The following is a 23,953-nucleotide window of genomic DNA, read 5'->3' as shown; positions in this document are numbered from 1 at the left end:
GCCTGGAACAAGCATGCAAGCAGCAGAGTCACACCTGGAACAAGCATGCAGCCAGTGGAGTCACGCCTGGAACAAGCATGCAAGCAGCAGAGTCACACCTGGAACAAGCATGCAGCCAGCAGAGTCACACCTGGAACAAGCTTGCAGCCAGTGGAGTCACACCTGGAACAAGCACACAGCCAGTGCAGTCACACCTGGAACAAGCACACAGCCAGTGCAGTCACACCTGGAACAAGCATGAAGTAAATAGTGACATGACAGCGCTGGCCTACACTAACAAAGGGCGCACGCTTGCTGCGTGACACTTTGCATATTCTGACCACCACAGCTGATCGAGATCTGGGCTCTTATTAAACACAAGACATAGAAGGAAATAAATTCCAGCCATTTTTATTCCACTGAAATCTAAAAAGAAAAAAAAAAATTACCCACAATCGCTGGTCCTGTGCAAAATGTCAGGCCGCGACTGTACAATAAAAAAAAAACTTTTAAAAACAAAACAAAAAAAAAATCAATAATTATCCAGACATTTCTTTCATAAGAAACATTTCTCAAAAAATGTACACCAAGCTTTTTACAAAGCATGTTAAAAAATTTTTTTTTTTAACATCGTCTTTTGCTGATCACGTCTGCGCCGTCTCACACACAAAGTACGTGGCGACAGGCTGCTACACTTCTGTAACGTCTTGCAAGTCCTGCAGCGTACGCTTCCTTCTGTTTAAGACTTGGGATAAGAAAATAATAACTTAGGTTGGCGACTTAAAAAAAACAGGCGGCAGTCTTGTGCAGTGGCGAGTTCATAGCAGGCTTCGTACCATTCCACGCATTAGTGTAACAGCGGATGCTGGTGGATGAGTGGGCCCGAGACCCCTCATCGCTCTCCTGAACCGTTACTAGTATCTGCTGTATCTAACAGTCCCGACAAGTAGAAAGTAATTCAGTCCTGGCCAGGCAGTGCCACAGCCATCCTTCAGTCTGTGTCGATTTCACACGGGTTTAATCCATTGTCCTTCGCCTCCAGATATATCCTTTGGAAGTCTTTGTATCGCGGCGCGCAGCCCAGTCGGGGCTCCCCAAAGTGCAATCGTCCAGTGAACAAGAAGTCCCCCTGTCCGGCTCTGACGCCACATTTCAGAGGAGTCTTTATCTGTCCCTCCCAGCTCTCCTGGTCTTTGCTTTTCTGGAAAATCTTGTTTTTCTGTCGATAAAGCTTGTTGACAGAAATGGCTATGGATGATTCTTGTTGCTCTGGGTCGTTGGTAACTCCTGTGATGGAGCCTCTGACAACTGGAAACATAAGGAAAAGAATCCAAATATTAATATTTTGTAAGGTATATAATTTCTATTAAACCATAGTCCGATTTAGTGCTAGTGTTTATGGACGTTTGACTTTATCTCCCGTACATCTCTCCATCTGCTACCAGACTGACCATCAGACATATCTCGGTGATGGACCGATCAGAGAGAAACCTGTTGCCTGCCCGCATATTGCAGATACATTTCAGCATAACATCTATTGGAAATTAACCTAGTATGGCCGCCGCCTGTCAGGAGGTTTTAAGGGTTGTTCCTCTCATTTGTTCTCATCGTTCATGTAAACTGGTGTCAAAGGTCTGTGTACACTAGCCCTTACTAAGGATCCTCAGGGGTGGCGATACCTGAAGAACATATTATTCTGACACCATGGCCTCAATTCACTAAGCAGTTTAGACTAGTCTACAATGGTTTTTAGTCTACTGATGGTTTGGTGTAACGTTTTAGACCCGTTTGTAGACCTCGTCTAACATTAAGAGATTAGACCAGCTGATTTATTTCAGTAAAGTAATTCTGTGAGGTATTTTAGATGTGAGGATGGAACCTTTTGATTTAATTATGCAGGAGTTTAATTGTATGCAGAGGAGAGCTCGTCAGAGAAGAAGGATGTCAGTCATAGCTACTTGTTTGAATTGCATCTTTTGATCATTTCCCCTGCTTTACCAAATGGTTTAGATCAGGTCTAAAACATTTGGTAATTGTGAACTCCCCTTTGATGCAACTGACCAAACCATCAGTAGACTGAAAACCATGGGGGGGGGGGGGGGGTAATTGACGGTTGGAGAATTCAAAATCAATCCTGTTAGCAGTCAGGAGCAGTTTGGACATGTGCACACGATACAACTTCCTGTCAGATTACCCATTGATCGCACAGGAAATTGCATAGTGTGTACACAGCATTAGGGAGGAGGAGTGTCAGAAAGCTCAATAAACATTTCCTGGCAGGTTCACCCGTCACAAAACAATGGATGAGCACCTTGTAAACATATTTATGCACCTCAGGGGTGAATGGTGATGGGCTTATACAACTGCAACAATAAAATAATTCCATAAAACACTTCTGTTACTCACCAAAATCACTAATGCAGACTGCTAGGAGGACCTCTGTGTCGCTGCACGGTTGGCAGGGATCTACGGAGAGAAGACAAAGAGCGATAAGCGGATGTGAGACAATAGGCTCTCTGTCTCTGATCAGAGTTGCTGCAGCAGCAGAAATCGCTTTATTGCGCATTGTGGATAAACTGTGGAGACTGGAATTCTGGGGAGTTGGTGGATGAGAGTCAGAATACAACTGTAAGGCGCAAACATGCAATAAAACTGGATCGAGGCTCCCGCCCACACCGCACATCAAAACAGACTCTGCATTGTCTGCTGCACAAACTAACATTGCAGTGATTTCTGCTGTTATTGTGTTTCACTCCTTGTCATATCAATTCTCCCACCAGGAACAAAGCCAGTCAATGTTCTCACAACACACCAACCCTATAACACCTGGGACACAATACTAACACCAAGATAAGCAGCCTGTGCCCACTAGCATTGCTGGGTGACCCCATACAACAGTGATGGCTAACCTTGGCACTCCAGCTGTGGTGGAACTACAAGTCCCATGAGGCATTGCAATACTCTGACAGCTCTAAGCATAACTCGGGGAGGCAGAGGCATGATGAGATTTGTAGTTTTGTCACTGCTGGAGTGCCAAGGTTAACCATCACTGCCATACACCATGTAGTCTTCATGCAGTGACAAAGTAAAAGCATGATTAACTGTATATATGCTCCTAAAGCTTTGATGATACCAAGGCCTCCTTCTCTTTGTAGTCCTGACCTCCCCATGAAGGTTAATGATCAGGGGCGTAGCAATAGCCTGCTATGGGGCCTTAGAGAAGAGGTGGGCCCAGATGGTACTTGTGTTCACTCAGCGTTTTGCTTTGTCGCTCCACTTTGTCTCAGTGCTCATGGACTATACACAGTGTGTATTGCCTGAGAATGTATATAGACCAACTCCTATTCATAGGGTAGGGGAAGGTAGCATGGCTCAAGAGTGCCTACATCTGATGGCCTCACTAAAATTTTGCTATGGTGCCCCATATTATATAACTACGACACTGTTTCCCATGGTACCCGGGCCTCCTTATCTTTGTAGGTCGGACCTCCTCAGGAACGCTCTTTATGTAAACCAGGCCTCCTTCTCTTTGCAGGCCTGACTTCCTCATGAACGCTCTTGATGGTATCTGGACCTCCTCACCTTTGTAGGTCTCTTACCACAAAGCTTGGCTGTGAGGTGTCCAGAAAGTGACCGCAGCCTATGCAGAACTGTCTGACCTACAGCTTCTGGTCACAGGAACAGGGAAAGCAGATGGGTAGCACTTGTAAATCAAAAACACTGTCCTCACCCTTGCATGGGACCCTTTACTAAAAGGGACGGGAGGTTTCAGCAGCAGAAGTATTCTCCCTGCGCTGCCCCCCACCCTTCCCGCATAAATACTTTTTTTCTGCTTAGAGGCAGAGATTATCCATATAAGTAGTCATTTTCCACATTTGCCTAAAGCCAGAAGGCCATCCTCCTAAAACAGACATCAGTTTCTGCAGCCCTGGGCAGCAAGGCAAGGGAACAGTGTGCACTTGTAAAACAGTAAATGCAAGACCTGGCAAAGGAGATGTTACTTCAAGTGTGCTTTAACGTTTCCTGAATCACAGAACCAGAGCAGGAGTTCAGATCAGATGCTGACTCAGTAAAATGGCAGCCATTGTTATTCAAAATAGAAATGGCAGCCTCCATGGATAGCTCAGCTCAGGTTCACTTTAAGGCCTCTTTTCCACAGGCAGTTGAACTGTGTACTCAGCAAGCAGTAGTCAGGCAGCAGTGAGTAGTTGCCAGGCAACAGCAAGCAGTTGTGAGAGTTTGAGAGGCATTTTACTGCCCATAAACTGCCTGTGGAAAAAAAGAGTCCTTAGAGGTAGAAATGAAAACACTTTTGGGCGTGCAGCAGGATTATTTTGTGCAATCATGCAAACTATTTCAGTCACCTGATGATAGAAGCACTTCATACTAATTCACTGCCTGACTGGATTACAGAGGTGCTCAGGACTTGCTCTGCAAGCTCCACGCACACAACCACAAAACACCTTCTGACAGGTCCTCTGCAGGCTTTGTTGTGCGTGTGAGACTTGTGTGGATTAAGCAGGGCTCCCTGCCAGCCCAGAGGGAGGTGAGGTCATCGTGTGTCTCCAAAACAAAAATATGCCAGTTTCTTTCTTTTTACAAGTCAGGTCCCCAGAATGGCAGGTCACGACTTGCAACCAGACTCCATGGCTTAAATTCAGCCCACAAGTGACAGAGCCCCGAGGACATTTCAGCACAAGTCACCACAAGCTCTACCAGTTTTGGCAATCCAAGTATGACGGAAGAGACTCCGGCTGCAGAAACTACTCATGGTCTTTTGCAATCACTTTGCTACTACACACAAGAAGAGTTCATGGGATTGTCAGGTGTCTGCACTGCGGGGGCAGCCATGACACTTGTGGACGGAAATGATGACTGTACAAGGTATCTGTTGACATCACTCTGAACTATGTGGCCAAGATTCTGAAAAAAAAGTCAACACTGAACAATTTTTGTTTGCGAGTTACTGACCCTTTTAATAGGTTGTAATCATTTAAATAAATACAAAAATAGTTGGCTAGTCTCTTTCCCCCTACTTAGAGACAACAACAAATGGGGCCCCTCTGGGAAAACTTTTCAGATCCGAGGTAAAGGAAATACCAAGATACTTCTAGGTTTATCTTGGTTGGAGTAAGTGGAAGTAAGTGGATTACCTCAACAAGTGTCTGGGTATTTCCTTCACTTAGGACTGAAGATGTTCTTTTTGTAGAGGAGATGAAACCGCTTCAAGAATACAAAAAGATTTCTCCTTGGGCTTCAAGCATTTTCGTATTTATTCAGCAATGAAGAATACAGACCCTACCCATTTTAATTGCCACCCAATTCCCCCCCCCCCCCCCCCCCCAGTATCAATGTTAGTTCTGAAGAAATCACCTGCAAGGGCAGCTCAAGAAGTTATGGATCTAACTAAGGACACCCCAACAACGCGAGTTTTACTTTTGTGGACATTGCTGACCCATGCAAACTGACCATCTCCTTACATCCTGGCTGCAGAAACCGAGTCTTCCTAACACCTCATTTTCAAAGCAGCTCCTTAGCATGCATACTCCTACACAGCTGTAACCCTCTCTCTCAGGCCCAACCAGGGAGACCCTCTGGACAGTTGGACGCAGAAAGGTTGGCGTCTGAACGGCAGAATGCAAATTTCCCCTTGGAGAAGATCGAAGCCTCTTCTTACGGTGATCCCAACAAGCTCCCATTCATCGTGCTGAAAAGAGCAACGGTTTATTGCGTCTTTCCAAAGCTCAGGGGACTGTAATTCAACTACATGCAGAAGAATGGCAGCATTGTGTGGGTCAGCAGCCAAAATCTACGGGGAGGTTCTTTCTGGCAGTATCCTTAGGTAACCTGAAGCGGCTACTTTACTCCGGCCTTGGAGGTTCTTCTCCGCTGGCCCCAGGTGATGGAATTACACCACCCTTCACAAGTCGCAGCTGCTAGGAGAGGTTTACCCTCTGATCCCGGCGTTGCCGACTACAACATGGAGGTATGACAGAACGCACTTGTTAGGTAGCAAGCCTAAATTGATCTGGTGTTGCTATTCAGGTGGAGGGGGGGGGGGGGAGAGAGGAATCAGATTCCCGTAACAAGGACAGGTGAAACAAAACAACTGGACCACTGAGCCCAAACAGGAGGTTATCAAACTAAATTCACAGAAAAACACAAAAGACTGGACAAACTAAACTGGGGAAAAGTTTTGGAAGTATAAGGCCCACTAAGTCAATATTATAAACGTATAAGAATGACAAATCTACAGGAGATCAATGAATAAGTCACATCGCTAAAAAAATCAATGTAGATCTCCAGCTACAGACATGAGGTTTGAGCTTTCTGCATAGCCAGGATAATAGCTTCTAGCACCTGTAATGTATCCTCCCATTGTTGGCGGATAAGTACTGCAGATATCCATGTGCTATGCTCGCTGACACCAAACTACAGCTTCCACAGCTGGTGAAAGAGCGGGTCAAATGTACCATCAGTAGCGTTACCTCCCCTCACCCACCCTAAAACACCCAAATAAATGGAGGGGAGGGGGGGGGGGGGGGGGGGGGGAGGGGAACAAATCACAAGGCTAGTGGAGGTCATAAAGAACACTACCAGTGGTCCGATTTAAGTAGCTAGGCACAAAGCCTTAAAAAAAAACAAAAAACGAAACAGTTTAACCAGATATTGGATTCACGTTATTTCACAGGCACCAGGATAACGGTGCCAGGGCTTGGCTGTTAAATAGCCGATCTCCAGATCGTGTGATTGAGAAATAGGATGGGGTTAGTTTTAGGAGGGTTGGTATTAGCGGACGGGGAGAGCATTGTGTTAATAGTTAGGGAGTTGAGGTGTGGGAAGGGGTATTGCTGCCAGAGGGTTACACGTTTAGGTAGGGGTTTTGCTTCTGGAGGAGGATTAGTAGAGCGTTGGTTATACAACATTGCCAATATTCTACTTATGCCGCCCATTTTAACAAGCAGCTATTTTAATTGACCGATGCACTTTTGTGAGTCAATGACTGCTGGCCGGGCCATTAATGACCAAAGTGTGGGTAAAAATACAGGGCTGTGGAGTGGGAGTCAGAGCAATTGGGTACCTGGAGTCTGAGTCGGTGGTTTTAATAAAGTGAGGAGTCAGATGATTTTTAAACCAAATCCATAGCTTTTGTAAAAATTTGACTAAGGATTCGGAGTGATTTTGGGTACCCGGAGTCGGTGGTTTCATAAACTGAGGAGTCAGAGAAGTCCTCTCCTTCTTCTTTCAAAGTGGGGTGACGCCCGCGGAGCTGCTGGGAACGTCTTGAGGGGACCCTCGTCCTATCTTCAGCCGCGCTGCCTGGTCTCTCTTTACCACTCCCTGGGCTAAGTATCTTCCTTTGCACACCTTTCTCCTCTCATGCACTTCAGATATAGGCTGCTCCTGTGTATTTATTGCTTAGCAGTCTTCTCATTTTGTTTGTATTATTCACTTGGTTTTGTACTACAATTTGAGATATATGTTAGGAATGTAATATATGTTTACACACTATTGCACTTTACTGAACCCGGGTTCAACCTTTGTTGGGCTCTTATAGATGCCCACCAAGGTGATTTATTGTTCATAATTTATGTGTTTAGATCTGACCAATATATAAATGTGATGATAAGTTGTACTTGATTGTATAGGCTCTTATTCATTTGGCAGGATTTATTGTAGCTGAAGTTAATAGGATTATGTGGTCTGTTTTAAGTGATTTTAAACTTAGTTGAATATTCATTAAATGTCTCCTATACAATATAATATAAATTGTAAAGAGGATGCAGTTCAAACTCCTGACTCTAACATACAAAGCCCTCCATGAGTTGTCTCCTCCATACATCTCCTCACTAATCTCAAGATATTGTCCCTCCCGCAACCTTCGCTCCTCCCAAGAAATTCTCCTGGCCTCTAAGCTGATCACCTCCTCTCATGCTCGCATCCAGGACTTTACACGAGCATCAGCCCTTATCTGGAACTCTCTTCCACAGCCTATACGTCATGCTCCAAACCTGGACATCTTCAAACGCACTCTTAAAACACACCTTTTCAGACAAGCTTATAACATTCTATAGCCCTTTATTTACTTATTTGTCACAATGTAATCAGAGGCAAAGAATCACTGCCTCATCCATCCTCCACCCCCTTACCTAGTGTGTCCCCAACTACCCATTAGATTGTAAGCTCGCAAGGGCAGGGTCATCCTCCTAATGTTTACTGTTTTTGTAACAATATTTGTGCTGCTTGGAACTCTGCTGTATATTTGTTAGTTGTATCTATGTTCCCCTTGTCGTCTTATTGTGCTTTGTAAAGCGCTGCGGAATATGTTGGCGCTATATAAATAAAAAATAATAATAATAATAAATTATGTATCAATAAATGTTGTTATACTTTTGAGTAGTGCTGTCTATATGGGCTTTCTTTTTCTCGGTTTATATAAGGATTTGTATCAGCTGTAACAAAAAAAAATGTTTTTATGTTATTATGTGGTTTCTTTTTATGTTTTAAAGCAGAGAGGAGGTTGTGAGTTCAGGTGCGCTTTAGGAGAGAATCTTCTGAGGACGGGTGCATGGTGGAGGAGGCCTAGTACTTCTGAGGAGGACGGGTGCATGGTGGAGGAGGCCTAGTACTTCTGAGGAGGACGGGTGCATGGTGGAGGAGGCCTAGTACTTCTGAGGACGGATGCATGGTGGAGGAGGCCTAGTACTTCTGAGGAGGACGGGTGCATGGTGGAGGAGGCCTAGTACTTCTGAGGAGGACGGGTGCATGGTGGAGGAGGCCTAGTACTTCTGAGGAGGACGGGTGCATGGTGGAGGGGGCCTGACTAGGCCTATCTGCCCACACTGGAATGATTTCCCTTGATGTGATTGCAGATAATGTGCTCACTTTAACCTCTATGAAGAGGAATCAGAGCCCCGGGACCAGACAAGTCACATTACACAGTGCAGGAGGGGGATTCAAAGGAGGACACAACAAGAAACTGCAGCATCTTGACAGACTTCTTGAAACACCAAAGAGGTCTCGCGGCTTAACCCCAGCTGCCCATACAAGCACCTGACAGCTTAGGCCTTTACAACTCCCCCAAGATGAGAAATCGCAAGAGTGCAATTCATGAGCGTTCTACTAAAAAGAAGACCTTTTCTTCTCTCTCTCTGGCCTTTCCGAGATTCCTCCCCGCAGCTGTGTAGCACTTTTCAGTTTAATTGTCTGTCAAGCTAAGTTGTTATTCCACTTCAAAACACTTGTACTACTTTTCTCAGGTATGTGCACCGCCGGGTTCCTGTGTTACAATGGAATGCAACGTGTATATATAGGGAAGACTTTCAATAGATTGTCTACTGCTTCAGCTTGCTGGGTAATCTGTAACTTAAAGACAAAAATGTAAGCGGACCTGAACTCAGAACTTCCTCTCTGCTGTAAAAAATATGCAACAGCATAATAACCTTTACAGAAAAACATTTTTCTGTTACAACAGATACAAATCCTGAAATAAATCTGCAATGTGTCTACATCCTGCTTTCATGATCAGTCATAATTTCGATTTTTTTTTTAAACAGACCAATTGGTATTGATTGGGTTGTACACAAAATTTCAGTCGATCGGGGAAGGGGAGGAGGCGTGGTAGATTGATGGCCCACGGTGTTGCACTGCATCGAATTTCAAAAGCTCTCAACATGAAAATCGATCTGCAGCGAATGATAGGGATAGATCCCTCTTTGATCAGAAAGGGATCGATAGTTTTGCCACATCGGGTGGCCATCTATTTGAGTAGGATTAACACTGACTTATGGGGAAACATAACATCGGTCACCCCACAGCCTTGCAGACGGCACAATGTCTATTGATTGAGTCATTTTACCAATTACTGTAGGTGAATTCTCTAAACAGCCTCCGCTCCTCCCAAGAAATTCTCCTGGCCTCTAAGCTGATCACCTCCTCTCATGCTCGCATCCAGGACTTTACACGAGCATCATCCCTTATCTGGAACTCTCTTCCACAGCCTGTACATCATGCTCCAAACCTGGACATCTCCAAAAGCACTCTTAAAACACACCTTTTCAGACAAGCTTATAACATTCTATAGCCCTTATCTGTCACAATCTAATCAGAGGCAAAGGGTCACTGCCTCATCCATCCTCCACCCCCTTACCTAGTGTGTCCCCCACTACCCATTAGATTGTAAGCTTGCAAGGGCAGGGTCCTCCTCCTAATGTTTACTGTTTTTGTCACAATATTTATGCTGCTTGGAACTCTGTTGTACATTTTGTTAGTGTATCTATGTTCCCCTTGTCATCTTATTGTGCTTTGTAAAGCGCTGCGGAATATGTTGGCGCTATATAAATAAAAAAATAAATAAATAAATAATAATAATTAGCATTGCTTCCTGCTTTGTGCAATTTAGAACAACAGAATAACCCACGGGGCGACATCAACAGTCTGTCCTGTGTTAATCAGAATGTTGAGAGCATTAGGAGTCAAATCTGCAATAATGTATTACCGTTTAAGGTTTATGGGTGTATTAGAATAGCTTTTAAAGGACAACTATCAAAAAAAAAAATGTTTCAAACATAATTATAAAGAGACCAGCAGACTGATCTATTCTTTATAAGAAAAGTGTTGATCATTAACAAAAGTGCAGATCAGTTCAAGTGACTGGAGCTAGAAATCATTACTATGCTGGGGAATGATGGCTGAGCCTCCCCCCTTTGTTATGACAGTTTCCTTACAAACCAGAAGCTTGTGTCATTGTTCAGTAATTAATTAGCACTAAGAGTCCACAAGAAGGGATTAGCACCTATTCATAGAGGCCTCTGACTCCTCTCAATTCAGCCATTTAATTGCCATCATTGTGCCCTTCACAGCAAACCTCCTCCCAGCCAAGTACTCAGCAGCGCAGGACTTAAGGCCCATACACACGTCGGATTTTAGCGAACGACCCGTCGTTTGAACGTTCCGTTGTTTGGACGTTTCCGCGTGAAATCCGACGTGTGTACAGACTATTGTTCGGGTGATAAGACTGGTTACCAATGATCCGCCGGGCTCATATGCTCATTTCCCCTAGAAAGAAAATCTGCAGCAAAGTCCCTGTGATGGAAGACTGTATCTCTTTCTGATCCACACCCCAGAAGCCACCACCTAGTGGTACTCTACAGGAGCTCAGTAGCAGGCCCACCCTAAAGACAGAGACGGGTCCCTTCTGGGCGAGGAGACTGCTAACCCCACTATGGAAAATACAGGCAAAGAGCAAATCAATACAGCACTGAATTAATCAGCACTCACCTTACAACATTTATTTATAGGTTTAAAAGGACATTAAAATTGGTGAGTAGTATTCAAAGAGGAGGACAGTATTTGCTTCACCAGATGACCATATTGTTAACCCAATCACATCAGCAGTGGAAGGAAGGCTATCTGTTCATTAAAGCTGGTCATGGATGTTGGCAGGACATGTAGGCAGGTTTTGACTACTCAATAATACTTTGTGTATATAGCACAATACAACACGTGTGGAAGGGATGCCCATAATTATGGGACCATCTAGGAAACACAACCAAGCTTATTTCATCTTGCCCGGTGATTGGTCAACCAGAGCTTATATGTGGTAATTACTCGGTGATAACAGACATGGAACCATCTAGGGGACCCAACCAGGTTTGTTGGGCCTTGCCCAGTGATTGGTCAGTCAGAGCTTATCTGTGGAAGCCACATGGTGATAACAGACACGGAACCATGTGGAAAACCATCCAGGCTTGTTGGACCTTGCTCAGTGATTGGTCAGCCAGAGATGGTCTGTGGAAGTCACACAGTGATAACAGATACGGAACCATCTAAGGGACCCACCAAGGTTTGTTGGGCCTTGCCCAGTGATTGCTCAGCCATTGGTTGTGTGTGGAAGCCACACAATGTCATATACATGAGATCAAGTTCCCATTCTGATCAGGACTACCCAGATGGAGAAAGTGATGTCTTATATTTATTGGCATTATCAGGAAGTAAGAGCAGGTTGGCATTTTGTTATTTCACCACTACTGAGGAGGCACCTAGCCTATCATTCAAAGACATCAGAGGAGAGCAGGAGAAAGGCAAGGTCATCTGTATGGCTGAGGCTCCATGGTTTATATTGAACCAGCACACAAAATGGCTACGTCCTCTCTTGTGAACTCAACAGGAACAATTAACTACTTGTCCTAAATTGGAAGGAAGTACAATAGATGTTTATCATGGGGAGTTGAGACAACCAGCTCCTTCTAGTTCCTCATAAAGCATGCGATAGCTCACTCCTCCAGCCTGCCTTGCCAGCAGCACTAGATGCCATTAAGATAAAAAAAAAAAAAAAGTTAACTAACTACCGACTCTTTCCACTCTGTCGCACAGCAAATGACCCAGGAAGACGATCAGATTAAATTAACAAAATCCGCCCATTTATAAGCAAGGCCTGTGATATGTAGTTTCTTAAAGTAAACCTGTGATGACAACCCCTACTCCCCCTCCCCCCCCCTCCCGAAAAAAAAACAAACAAAAAAACAACAAAACAAAAAAAAACCACACCAACACACAACGGTAGCATCAACACATTAGACAAGCCCTTGTTGGAGTTGCTAAGAGGGTCCCAGCACTGGATTAGTGGGGGCATGGGGAATTATCCAGAGGCATCCAAATCGTACTGCCCCCCCCCCCTACCAGGTACACTTTAAAGAGAACCCGAGCTGAAGCTCATACTTACCTAAGGAGAGGGAAGACTCTGGATCGTAATGAGGCTTCCCATGCTGACCTCCGGTCCCTCGATCAGCTGGATGGTCCACGCTCCTCTTCTGGAACAAGTGGGGCCGTACTACAGCCACACAAGCACAGCTGTACCTGCGCAGTCGTTTCTCATGCACGAGCAGCTCCAGCTTACTGCGCAGGCACGGCTGTACTCACACAGGAACAGTAAGGTCACATTCATGCTGGAAGTGGAGCCCACACACCTGATCAGTTTACTGGCAAGCCCCTGTCTGTAATCTTTGGAGGGTCTGCACTCGGAGGACAGCAAAGAAAGCCTCATTAGGATCCAGGGGAAGCTGAAGATTGCTGGAGGAGGTGGGGATGGTCAGTGGACCGGAGGGCACAGTGAGGATCCTCATTAGGGTCCAGAACCTTCCCTCTTAGGTAAGTATGATTTTGTACCAGAGCAGGTTGGGACAGTCAGTGGTATTCTGAAGATTGCTGGAGGTGGTGGGGATGGTCAGTGGACCGGAGGACACAGTGAGGAGCCTCAGGGTCCAGAAGCTTAATTCTTAAGTATGTGATTTTGCATTCGGACATAAAGCCGAATACACCACCTAACTTGTTTTCAGAGAATGTCTTCTTACATGATTTGCGTGGAAAATTACACACAACTTCTGTGATTAAAGATTGTCAAAAAGAGGCTCCTAAATTTCAAGTTAATGCACAATTTATGTACATTTTATGCAAATTATGCAGTTTGGAACTGGATCAAAGCCATCAGGTATTGCACTGGATTGATCTGATTCCAAGCGGCATATATTTTTATAAAATGTGCATCAAAATTTACAGCCACTCTTTGGCCATGTCTTGGGGTGATGTACTTGTTGGAACCTGCCTTCATTCAGAGCACATAGCATATACAGCTATAACCCCAGTTAACGAATGAGATAGGGACTGTAGGTTTGTTCTTAACCTGTATCTGTTCTTAAGTTGGCCATCTCTGTGCCCCCCTGTGCCTCCAGTGTCCCCCTCTGTGTCACCTCTGCCCCCTGTACCTCCTCTGTGCCTCCAGTGTCCCGCTGTGTCACCTCTGCCCCCTGTACCTCCTCTGTGCCCCCCTGTGCCTCCAGTTTCCCTCTCTGTGTCACCTCTGACCCCTGTACCTGCTTATACAAGTTTAAAAGCCATTTTTGGGCAGACTTAACGAAGGGCATGGATTGCCCAAAACTATTGTCACCTATATCCTGTTGTGCTCTGAATAAAAGCCCTGGTGTGCTGCAACGCTAGTTCATTTTCGCCGATGTTTTTGGTGATAGACAAGACACAGAACATTTCTCCTGGCGGACTCAAAGTGTCAGAGCTGCAGCCACTAGGACACGCTCTATAGGCAGTAGAAGTGTTAGGGAGTCTTGCCTGTAGCTTCTGGCGCAGTCTTGCCCTTTCTCACACCTTACCAACAGCCAGAAAAGCGTGACCACTAGGTCTGGGCACCACAGGCCCAAACTCACAGGTAAGATTATAAGCACACAAGTCATTCAGCAGCACCTAAGCTGTGTCCAGCACAATATTTACCATTCCTCTTCCCTGCTAGAGTCTCCGAGGTACGTATACGGACTTAATATGTTTGTTCAGTCACAGTAAGCTGATTTCTGGAAGGAGGTGGCGATATCGTGCGAGCGTCAACAGCCGATGGAGCGGAAAATTTACAGCAAGCTCCATTTCCTCATTTAGGAAACGGTGCCAGAGATTTCATTAACCGAGTTAATCAGTCAACTAGTAAGGCGTTAAAACACAAGACGTGCCCCCAAGGATAAACAGCGCCGGTAAGCCCAGGCACTCCTTACCAGGAGGTCAAACTAGGAACACGAGGAATTCTGAAAACGAGAAAATCACGTTCTGTTCTGCTGGCTGAAACGATCGTCTAATTTCTAAAATATAAAAGGTTGTCATTAGTAAAATAAAAATGATACCCAACGGAGGCCCCATGACTGAGCAAACCAACCGCTCACAAAAGCCACAGAGCGCTAAAGGGACATACACATGATGGATAAAGATCTCCTGATGATTGCTTCAGGAGACTGTTTACGTGCAATCAGTGTACAGATGTGCTGCAGGGCTCTTTACCACACAGCCCTGTTCGGTTCTATGGAGGGGGATGAGCAGGAGTAAAATACACTAATCAGCCAAGTATTAGGGTGAATAATGTCACCTGAAATGATCACAAACATTCGTTACAGGCAAGGATATTGACCAAAAATTATGATATATTGATGTCTCCTCCACGAGGTGCCTTCAGCTCTTACACCCCCTCCCCCTCTACACAGAACAGTGCAAGAGGAAGCACAGCAGCCTTTCTGTACAGCCATTGTTTCTTATAATCACCTAAAACAATCACCAACCATAATTTGTGGGGTCAGTTATGTGCGTATCTACCTTCACTGCTAATAACACTACACACTAATCTGCTCCAACATCTACAGCTATGTGTACACACACACACTATACAAACGTCGGTGGAAACAATGATCACTGTGAACAATGTACCCGAATGATGACGAATGACTAATATCGGGAATTTTGTCCAATTCATCTGATGACTCAACTAAGGGGACTGCTGGACAGATATTGTGTAGTCAGCCACGTGTGTACAATGTGGTTTTAAAACAACATTGTTCCACAGAATGGTCGCAGGTCATGCGTAACGTCACTTCCGCGCACCGTATTTAAATGAGTTGGTCGTATGCAATATATGTGTTTAGACATTTATGTGTTTAAACATTTAAAAGAGATATCCACATTGAACTAAATATAGTCCCTTTGGGTCACAGGTTCAAGTATGTGGTCACACAGGACATCCACTGACCTATAGAAACAAACAATCTAAAGGCAAAAACTCAAATACACCAACAAATAGTTCAGTAATCAAAGTGCTCAAATGTTACTTTTTGTGAAGAACCAAAGCCGAATTTAGGCCAAGGCCACCTAGGCCATGGCCTAGGGCACCACAGGAGCAAGGGCATCAAAGCAGCAGGCTAAACTGGTGCAAGCTTGCACATGCTGCAATGCAGGGAGATCAGGCAAGTGTCTGACCGTGGTACTCTGCTGCTAGCAGCCTGTGCAGCAGCCATCTTGTTCTCTGTGCACGTTTGCATTGTGACTGGTGGCTATGGACTTGGGCAGCATTGGAGACAGAAAGGAAGAGAAAGCTTTTGCACTGGAGACGAGATGAGAAATCAGTGACACAGATGGCTGCTGCGGTGTGAAGGTGAGTTGGCTACCTATACTCCTATACTGAAGGGGGTGGGAAAGGGGGGGGGGGATTAAGGGAAAGGGGGAGGGGGTCATCTGCCTACCTATACTGGAGGGGTCATCTGGCTACCTATAGTAAAGGAAGGGTGGGGGGGAGGGGTCACCTGGCTACCTATACTGGAGGGAAGAGAGGGGAATAATCTTGCTGCCTATACCAAAGGGGGGCAACTGGTAACAGTGGCCTTGAGCATTAAAGAGTACAAATCTGTAAAAAATTTGATCACATGACCTGAAGAAACTGTGTTCAGGGAGTCAGTAGTGGGCTCGAGGGGAGGGGCTGGTGCATCATCAGTGTCAAGACAGCAGGAGGGAGGGGCAAAGACAGCCTCTCTGGGATGACTGAATCCTACAGCATCAGCAGTCTGCGGTCCAGGAAGTCCAGACCAGTTACTCTAAAAGTGATTTATTTGGCATCAGTTAATCGGGGAGCCTTTACAGAGATAGAAACAAGTCCTGAAACTCAGAGCTTCACAAATCTAGAAAAAAACATCTACCCCTGATTGAGGCTTTATATAAATGAACCAAGTCTACAACTTGACAAGAGATAAAAATAAAAAATAATAGTAATCACAGCACGCTGCCCCGTGTCACAGCTTTTCGGGTGTGTCAAACAGGCGAATACAAAAACACACGCCCCACTTGTTTTATTATTCCAATTCTATAAATTGCCAGCGCTCAGCTGAGTCAGGAGCTCTGGGAGGCTCTGCAGGCTCAACAGCTATAATCACCGCATTGTCAGCGCTCCACCGTGTGTAAGGCAGGTGGACGGCTATTAAAGTATTTGAAAACTGGGTGTATGTTGTGTTGTAAGCTTCATCACAACTAATTAAATGGGGATAAGCCAAGAGTTTTAACAGCTAATCACTTGCAGCAGCCAATCAGGGCGCTGTGCTGATACGTGAGTGGGTGATGTCATTAAACAGGTCACTCTTAGTAATGCTGTAATGAGGTTTACGGGGCAAGGAGGGTAGACAAGACAAGACAAATAACATTTATATTGCGCTTTTCTCCTTGCGGACTCAAAGCGCCAGAGCAGAGCAGCAGCCACTAGGGCGCGCTCTATTGGCATTAGCAGTGTAAGGGAGACTTGCCAAAGGTCTCCTACTGAATTAGTGCTGGCTTACTGAACAGGCAGAGCCGAGATTCGAACCCTGGTCTCCTGTGTCAGAGGCAGAGCCCTCAACCAGGGTAGCTACCGACAATTAAACAGCAAAAACAAAAAGTGCCTAAGCAATAAAAGCGACTGAGAAACTTAAAAACAAATACAGGGTTTTAACCCAAACTAATGAAAGAACGACTGTCATGCCAATGGGGGGGGGGGGGGGGGGGTATGGGGAAAGACTTGGTATTTCTCAAGTAAAAACAGGCTCCAAGTACCCAAGCTTGGCCTAAAAGCAAGAAATCACAGCAATTACTATGGCTACTAGGATATCGAGGAGATCAAGAGCCCCCACAACTCAGTCCATGGGGAGAAGCTCTAGAAAACCTTTAGAACTCAACCAAAATTTAAACCGTATCAATATTTCAGTGGACAAAGATCTGTTCACCAAACTTGTCTTTTTTTCCACAAATTTGAAGCGTGGGGGAGGGTCAAAACCTGCCTGATCCCATTGGAAAGATGCCATTCTCCTCAGAGACAACATAGGAAGTGATGGAATCTCTCTGAAGGTAACAGCAGCCTCAGAAGGTTCAAACCATTCCAGCAGAAGAGACTTCATCATGCCTCATCACCAGATGACAATGCCCTACTTGAGGGGAGATCCTTCCAACAGGAAGCAAACAGCAATAAAACCCAGATACAAATCTTAATTTTATCTCAGAAGTCATAAAACAAGTTTTGGAAAAACTGCAAATCCCAGCAAGCCCTATCATAACAAAGTGATTCAACGGGTGGATTTGTACAGGAAAGAAGAAAATTGTAACTAAAAAAGGACAGACTTCTATCACTAATGAAATCTGCAGATGCACATGAAAAAAAAATTGCTTTCTCCTAGACTGTAGAGGAATCCATGAAGAGAGATTAGTAGGATTAAATGAAATTGGAGCGATCATCTTTCCAGTATCCACAGTGCCACCTAGCGAACAAGCAGCAGATTGCAAAAAAATGTGGAATTTTCATCTGTTTCAAGACAAGTTGAGGATGAAGAAGGTTTAAAAAACAAAAAAAGATAAAAAATAAATTAACGTTGGGGTTTCCTTAAGATGTTCCCTTACCAGAAATAGCGTGCAAGTCTGAGAGCGTCCTTCGGCTTATAAGCTCATACTGGAAAGCCGTGATTTTTCGACTGATGTCCAGCTGGGGAGTAGCCTCAATGAACAAAACTCCTTGGTCCTGGGCAAAGCAGTAGACCTTCTGTGGTGCATGTTCACCATCCTGAATCAACATTTTCAGTTCTCCAGTCTTTTCCAAATAAATATTAGATCCTTTGGAATCTTTGAAAGGCTTTATACAAACAGTCAAGTGGTCGGAGGAGGACAAGGTGTTGGGGAGAAGGTTGACTATGAGGGCTCCTGTTGGGTACATCCACTCGACTGATCCTTCTGCACATCGGAGGTAGACCTGCTCCACTTCCTTTTTGTGCGGCTCATGGGTCAATCCGCTAAACAGTAAGAGGAACAGACAACAAGCATTAAAGTCTAAACACCATAATTTGAAAAAACAGACAAACAAGAACAGAACTGCCTTCACGTTTAAAATGCAGATATGTAGCCTACAGTAAATGTTCATTCCTATGAATAAGGATTCTTAACAGTTGCAAAATTTTACATAACCATTTTTGCCAGCGGCTATTTTGTAATTGAAATAAGAGGAAAGGGGTTTTCAGTTGTTCTGAAGTGACAAGTTTATACTGATATTACAGACAACCTTTAGTAAGAAAGACAAATTATCCCTAAAACAAAAACAAAAAAAAGCAACTAAAGCTGGTGTCTGGCTTTGCAGTTTTTATTTGTTGTTGATGGCTCTAGCTCCTAAAATTGTCCTAGTGGCGCATTGAACATCTTCTACCAACCAGTCCACCTCTGATATTGGGGTCAGGTTTACCATAGTCTTCTACCAACCAGCCCCCCTATGATATTAGGGGTCAGGGTTAACATAGTCTTCTACCAACCAGCCCAGCTCTGATACTAGGGTCAGAGCTACCATAGTTTTCTACCAACTTGTCCACCTCTGATATAAGGTTTGGGGGCTACCATAGTCTTCTCCCAACTTGTCCACCTCTGATATTTAGAGTCAGGGCTACCAGTCTTCTACCACATATAAGGGGACCCACATTCATTTTTGTGCAGGGCCTCTATTCTCAGGGTGCTCGGGTTCAGTCACAATTGAAACAGATTGCCTTTGTAGGACATGGTCTAGCAAGTAGATCAAGACTTGATATTAAACAGAGCAGTTGTTGAAGCTACAATCTCTGCAGACCTCATTTTTGGTACATAGTGAGCTACTGGCTGCCTGATGCACCCAAGTCACTGGTACCAGAATGCTGGGACATGTCATTCAGGGGAGGAGTAAGCCTGCCTGAAATCTACAAAACAAATCTTTTTTATCCTGTCTGTTTGAACTTGTAATTCCACCACAGGTATCTCATCTAGCATACCTTCCAATTCAGCCAACTATGAGGTTAGAAAATATGTTTTGGGTAGCGATTAATCTAGTTCCAACAATGCCATAGGGAACTTCATGGAACCTGTGATGTGCAACAGGAACACATTGCAGCTTAAAGTTTATCGTTCCAGGTGATCACATTCCCTGTTGGAATAACTGGTAGAAAAGGCATCAGATTATAGATCTGTACATTAAGCTGAGCTGCAACAGCCAACCAACGACTAATCCAACAGCTACCGGGTCACCACAATGAGAATAAAGACCGATTATGCATTATACACTACACCAAAAAGAGGACTTCCATTCTTCTGTGAAAATATCCATCACAATATCAATGAGACCCAACACTTCATCTATTCTGGGGCTACCAATTCATTTTGAGGTCCTCTGATTCAACGCAAGCTTGTTTTGGAAAGGGTGGCCACAACACTGCAGTTATCTAAAGATGATGCAAACCGTAAACCATCCCAAGTATTCTCAGAAGATAAGTTGGCCTGCTGCACAAATACTAAAATGTTAACACTTGGCTGACCCTAGACCATATCGCCTTCCAAGGCATCCTCCTGCAGCTCCTGGAAAAGGAGTAGCTTTTATTTTAGAGTGGTAAGCAAGAATCTGGAAGATGCAAGTCCCCATGGTGGCTCTGTTTCCCTGACTTGCAAGTCCACCATCCTGTGTGTCACCAACCTCCGTGACTAAGTCACACATAACTTTTCTGAGCAACTTACACCCACAGCTATGTCCAGGAAATGAAGGGCACCTCTTAGCTCTGCGTCAGCCATTTCCCCAGCCTAAATCATCTCCAAAGAGCAGCCCATCCTATTGCTGAGCCTTGTCCCTCTGAGTCTAGTTTTACAGATTGGTAGACAAGACACATTTAAAGCTTAAGCAGCCCATACACTCAGCCGATTTTCTGGCCGACCGATCGATCCCAATCGATCGATCGATCGATCGATCGATTGCAAATCGGTTGGCCAATCGACCGATCGACGGCCGATTTCGATCGATTTCGATGGATTTCCATCGAACTTGCAGGGTGGAAAATTTAGGTCGATCTGATGAGATTGCTTATCAGTTTGCATTGGCCTTAATGGAAATCTGATGGCAAAAAAATGCCATCAGATCGAATTTCAATAGATTTCAAACTGAAATCTATTGGAATTCTATCCTGGTAAAAAATGTTCTAAAAACGCATCAGATAGATCATCAGATGCATTTCTTATCTATCTGTTGCCAATCTGACGAGTGTATGGGCACCTTTATACTTCAACTCACAAGTACCCTTTAAGAGCGAATGCTCTTCCTATAAGTAAAATGACTTTTCTGGGGGTCTGCTAAGTGCTACAAAGAGGCCCCATTGTAAAGCAATGACCACCTGATTATCAGCTGTCTTTTACTGGGGTTGGGACTGGGTAAACCTTGGAGCTGAAAGCAGCACAGAGCCAACCTTTGACTTCAATCAGCTGTAGGTTATAAAAAAAAAACACATGAGGGGAGGGAAAATAGTGTAATGACTTTATTGTCTATTGTAGAGTAGTTAGTCCAGTGCTGGCATGTTGTTTGTAGCTTGTAACCTTTGCAGCAATGCTTGCAGACAGAGGAGTGCCAGAGGAAGAGATAATCAGTCCTAATATTCCTGACCAGGTCTGGCATTCTGCCTCCAGTATGCAAACTGCAGGATTCAGATACAACAGGACCGACACATTCTTAATAAATCACATAAGTGCAGGGAAATGGAACAAGACTATTCTGATGATAGTAGTGTCCTCCTAGCAGCACTGTGACTATTCTGATGATAGTAGTGTCCTCCTAGCAGCGCTGTGACTATTCTGATGATAGTAGTGTCCTCCTAGCAGCGCTGTGACTATTCTGATGATAGTAGTGTCCTCCTAACAGCACTGTGACTATTCTGATGATAGTAGTGTTCTCCTAGCAGCACTGTGACTATTCTGATGATAGTAGTGTCCTCCTAACAGCACTGTGACTATTCTGATGATAGTAGTGTCCTCCTAGCAGCACTGTGACTATTCTGATGATAGTAGTGTCCTCCTAGCAGCGCTGTGACTATTCTGATGATAGTAGTGTCCTCCTAACAGCACTGTGACTATTCTGATGATAGTAGTGTCCTCCTAGCAGCACTGTGACTATTCTGATGATAGTAGTGTCCTCCTAGCAGCGCTGTGACTATTCTGATGATAGTAGTGTCCTCCTAGCAGCGCTGTGACTATTCTGATGATAGTAGTGCCCACTAGCACCCTAGTGACTATTATGATAGTAGTGCCCCCCTAGGACCCTAGCAGCACTGTGACTATTCTGGTGACAGTAACGTCCCTTCCCAGGATTGTGCTTATTCTGCTGACAGTAGTATTCTCATCAAAGACTGTGACTATTCTGATGACTGTAGCGATTGCCCAGCAGCAGCAGCAGAGCTCCAAACTGTGAATATTCTGGCTATAGCAGTGTCTCCCTAGCAGTGGTAGATCCAGACTGTGACTATTCTGGTGACAGCAGTGTCCCCCCAGCAGAGGACTAGGTTGGCTCTTACCTCCCCTTCCAGTTGCACAGGTCGCTGGTATACTGGATGGCGCTCCCTCTGCCCATCACAATGACAGTGAAGACACTCAGAAGGATCCTCCTGATCATGATTGCGGCCAGCTGAGCTCAGTGAGGTGCAATAGTCCAGGCGGGAGAGGCAGTGCCAGGAGCACAGGGCATTGCCCAGCGCAGCACAGCTGACTTCTCTATCCAGGAGCTCCGAGACGTTCTCTCCCCATCACTGGTACGGCCAGACCTCCAGCAACAACTTCTCCAGACTCAGCAGACTTTGCACTGACTACCCTGCACTGCTCAGCGCTCACACCGCTCTCGGCACGCCCCCGGGGTGTGGCCTTCACCCAGCTCTGCGCCCACAGCGCTCCTGCTACGCCCCCGGGGTGTGGCCTGCACAGGGCATTGGTCAGAAGTTTCTCTGCCACACCCTCCACTTCTTTTTGCGAAGCGGCTGCACTTGTAGAACTTTTACAAACTATATTTAAACTATACGCAGCTGTACAAGAAACGCTACACCCTCGTAAAGTCTTATTTACTTCAGCCTAATTGTGTTCCTCTCCTTGGGGGTATGGGAGGGACACTGCAGCACGACTGCCATAGAGAGAGAGAGATGTCACATCGCTGCAGCACAGGCTCAAATGTCACTGCACTATCCTAGTCCCTCTCTGGGCATGCACAGGTTAATTCTTCCCAGGAGATTCCATTAATTGGGTCAAATATGCTGGAGATCGATCTTTATTACTGGCCATACATTTATCGATTTTGTGGCCCAATTGACCAGCTGGGGGTTCAGTTGCATTTGACTGTAGAGGTAGTATTATTATTTAGTATAATAATACTACTACTACCTCTACAGACGTATTGCACAAACGTCATTGCCGCCTCGCACCAGATTGACCACGTCAGCCTAATGCCGGGAATACACGGTTTGTTTTTGAGGCAGATAGATGGTTAGATAGATAATTTCCGACATGTCCGATCTCCCGTTCGATCGTTTTGCTACAAACACAATCGCTCCACAAATCGATTTTGTGAGCGTTCATCGCTCTTCCTATACCCTCCATTATAGCAAAATCACCCCCAAAATGGTCCAGGCACCGCTTTGCTGCACGCACAGCTCACGATCCGCGCTGATATGAACCTTCTCATAGACAATCATTGCACAAGCGTTTTGGGGGTGATTTTAAAAATAATCTGCGCTTGAAAAAAGGCTGAAAACGCCTCTAGTGTGAACGAGCCCTAAGACCTTTTTTCCCCACAGGTACAACCACTTCAGCCCGAGAGCAATTTTCACATATAGGCGCTGCTCCCATTCATTCGCCAATAACTTTATTACTACTTATCACACCAAAATGATCTATATATTGTTTTTTTCAGGGCAAATTCGGCTTTTAGAGTGTGCTAATTTTGTTTAGTAATCAACTTATTTTCTATGCATTTTAAATGGCAAATAAGGGAAAAAATTTAAAAAACAAACTATTTCTCCATTTACATCCATTATAGCTTTACATTAAACAGTGCTGACTATAAGTTAAACCCACTAATTGTATTTGCTCATCCATCCTGGTTATTGCAACATTTAGATTATGTTCCTAGCACAAAGTATGGTGACAATATTGTATTTGGAAATAAAGGTGTCTTTTTTCTGTTTTTTGTTTTCTCGTTGTACACTATCGATGATTACAAGGCCTTATTTTGAAAAATAATAGTTTTATACCCTCATGGCATACATATTTAAAAAGCCAGGTTCCTAAGGTAATAATATGTGTTGTTTCTTTCATATTCTGTCACTTTGTTTTCATT

The 23,953-nt window shown here is 44.7% G+C and overlaps 2 protein-coding genes across 5 annotated transcripts in view; one reads left to right on the top strand and one right to left on the bottom strand.

The window, feature by feature from the left end:
* B3GNTL1 (UDP-GlcNAc:betaGal beta-1,3-N-acetylglucosaminyltransferase like 1) overlaps positions 1 to 23,953 on the top strand; it is a 928,550-nt gene that overhangs the window by 381,075 nt on the left and 523,522 nt on the right. The window lies entirely within an intron of this gene.
* On the bottom strand, positions 367 to 22,437 carry METRNL (meteorin like, glial cell differentiation regulator). The gene is made up of 4 exons (XM_068262554.1): positions 22,146 to 22,437; positions 18,211 to 18,596; positions 2,386 to 2,445; positions 367 to 1,287 (listed from the first exon to the last, which is right to left on the bottom strand). Exons 1-4 carry the CDS (start codon positions 22,241 to 22,243, stop codon positions 971 to 973), a joined length of 861 nt encoding a protein of 286 aa, XP_068118655.1. The 5' UTR covers positions 22,244 to 22,437; the 3' UTR covers positions 367 to 970.

Source organism: Hyperolius riggenbachi, chromosome 12, assembly GCF_040937935.1.
Source record: "Hyperolius riggenbachi isolate aHypRig1 chromosome 12, aHypRig1.pri, whole genome shotgun sequence".
Classification (NCBI taxonomy): Eukaryota; Metazoa; Chordata; class Amphibia; order Anura; family Hyperoliidae; genus Hyperolius; species Hyperolius riggenbachi.
Note: the sequence above shows the minus strand (reverse complement) of the source record. Positions and strands in the feature narration are given on the sequence as shown.